Source organism: Barbus barbus (assembly GCF_936440315.1).
Source record: "Barbus barbus genome assembly, chromosome: 14".
NCBI classification, from domain to species: Eukaryota; Metazoa; Chordata; class Actinopteri; order Cypriniformes; family Cyprinidae; genus Barbus; species Barbus barbus.
The window spans coordinates 18439756-18442010 of NC_136742.1; the positions used below are offsets into that span (position 1 = coordinate 18439756).

Below are 2255 nucleotides of genomic sequence, written 5' to 3' on the forward strand. Positions count from 1 at the left end.
GAAGGTTTCCGGGCATCTCTAGATCCACATACTATAATTGGAGGAGGGAAGCCATGCTGTTTACGCCTTTCAAAGAGCTCTCAGGTAGCAGCGAGGAAAGCTCAGATGCTGATAAAACCCAGAGTCCCAGAAGTCAAGTGTCCCCTGCTAAGTTTGACAGACAAAAACTGTCACCAAGAGTGAAGATCTCCAGACGCAAGCAAAGAAGCCTGAGGCTGGCGTACCACCAGAGGAAAATGTTAAGGGAAGAAGCCAAAATGCATGTCCAGAGGTCAAAGATGTCCTTCATCAAATTCAAGCTTAAGTTCCCTTCGGTTTCCTCCTCTTTCTACTGGCTCTGGAGAGATTCTTTGAACAGGAAAGCCAAGAAGCCGGTCATGATGTCTGAGACGGAGAAATCCCAGAGCTTGGTTGTCTCGCCAGACGTCTTCGAAAAGATAAAAACTCAAAGAATGTTTTCTTTTGATGGGAACATCGATTGCCTGAATGGACAGACAGTTAGTCCCTCTGAATTCACACTGCCTGAATACTCTCTGCCTGACAAGTCCAGTAATGAACAGATGTTTGTGATGGATGTCGTGGCACTGGCCAATTTCAAGGCCAAAGCAAAGCTATTCTTGCAACAACGCTTTGAAGAGAAGTCATTTCCCACATTCAAAGAATTCCGTTCTTACTTTCCTCTTACTCCTCGTTCCACCTACTACATGTGGAAAAGGGCTCTGCATCATGGGGTGCCATTAATTCATGGCTGAATGCTGTTATATTCCTCACTGCTGTAAAGTCCTCCAAGTCCAAATGTGACACTATTGATTTTTATAGTTCACAATGCAATGTTCCTTTGAGTCTGACTGTTTGTTTTTTGAGTCACCCACATAATTGCAGCTCATGCATCTTAATTATTTGTCCCTTTCCTTTATTTGACTACTTGGTTCTAGCTCAAGGACATTTGCGTGTGTGTGAAATCAGACAGTCTTTGTGTCCACCTACAGTAAGGGCTGATGGCCCCTAGGCAAAAAGCAGTTCAAAGACATTATCAGGTTTTCAAATGGCTCTCTCTTTTGACCCCCACCCCCCCAAATATTTACAATTTAAATGAGTTCTAAGTTCTGATTAGGTTCACTTTATTTCTTGTTTATTTCCTTTCAATTGTTTTTGACTTGTTTTAATTTTTTGCTATTTTGTTTTTAGTTGAAACTATGAAATTACAGCTGAGAATTTTGCTTGAAAAAAAAAAAAAAAAAAAAAGTATAATTTGAATTCGTATCCTGGAGTCGTCTTTCTTTCTTTCTTTTTTTTTTTTTCTTATAGGCCTATATTTTTATATTGACAATTGAATGTTATCTCTGCTTGGGAAATGTGGCAAATTTGAAATGGATTCCTCATACTTGAATGTTACATAATTGTTGGCAGTTTGCACATTGTTTTTTGATCGTGTTTCAGTTCACATGTTTACTTTTTTTGCTGCTAATGGTGTAAATATTTGGTAATCTCTGACTTGATACTGTTTAAGTGTTTTCTAAAGTTGTGTTAAACTACCTGACTTTAACTTGCCTGACTTTTTCAGCTTCAGGGTTATATTGTTCTGTAACTCTCGGTTAAACTTGTCTAAAAAACAAAAAAAAAAAACAAATGTGCTCCTTGTAAAAAATTTTGATGAATTTGATAAGCACAAAGCAAATTTTGTTAATTTTATCATGTATGAGGTCAGCTGCTCTGTGCAATAAAACCTGGTTTGTACCCTCTGTTCACTCTTTAGGTGTTTATGCAATATCAGAAACTTTAACTGCTTAGTCTTAAGTTTCTTAATTAAGTTCTGTGTTAGTTGTACACTTTTGAGAACATATATGCTCTCGGATAAATGCTTGAGAATAAATGTGAATATTTCAGTTCATGCAGATCATTAAGTCCAGTAGCATTTGGGACAAAACTATTGTTGTTTAAATTAGCCCAATATTGGCCTAACAGTTTTATTTTTTTTCTCAAGGTGTAACTGGTTCTAAAAATGGCAAATAAGGTATTCTGAGACTTGGTGTACCTCATCAAAACTGTGATGGCTGTTTTATATTTTTTGGAGCACTTCTCAGAGATTTTACACAGCTTCGGTAAATTTTTAGCTCACAAAAGCATGAAAATAACTGACAGGAGGGTCAAGCCTTCAAGGATGAGCACCATAATAAAGGAGCTTTTTATGGGTGCCAGAAAGCCACAGAAATATGTCTCTTTGAGTCAGTTTTCTTTAAATTGCACCTTTTTAA

General features: G+C 37.4%; 1 protein-coding gene across 1 annotated transcript in view; it reads left to right on the forward strand.

Annotated features, from left to right (window-relative positions):
- Positions 1-1735, forward strand: part of LOC306880714 (vertnin) — a 4495-nt gene extending 2760 nt beyond the window's left edge. The window contains exon 2 of the mRNA XM_079434439.1: positions 1-1735. This exon is cut by the window's left edge and continues 1296 nt beyond it. Within this exon, the coding sequence (XP_079290565.1) occupies positions 1-752 (752 nt within the window). The 3' untranslated portion in view covers positions 753-1735.
- The last annotated feature ends 520 nt before the right edge of the window (positions 1736-2255 follow it).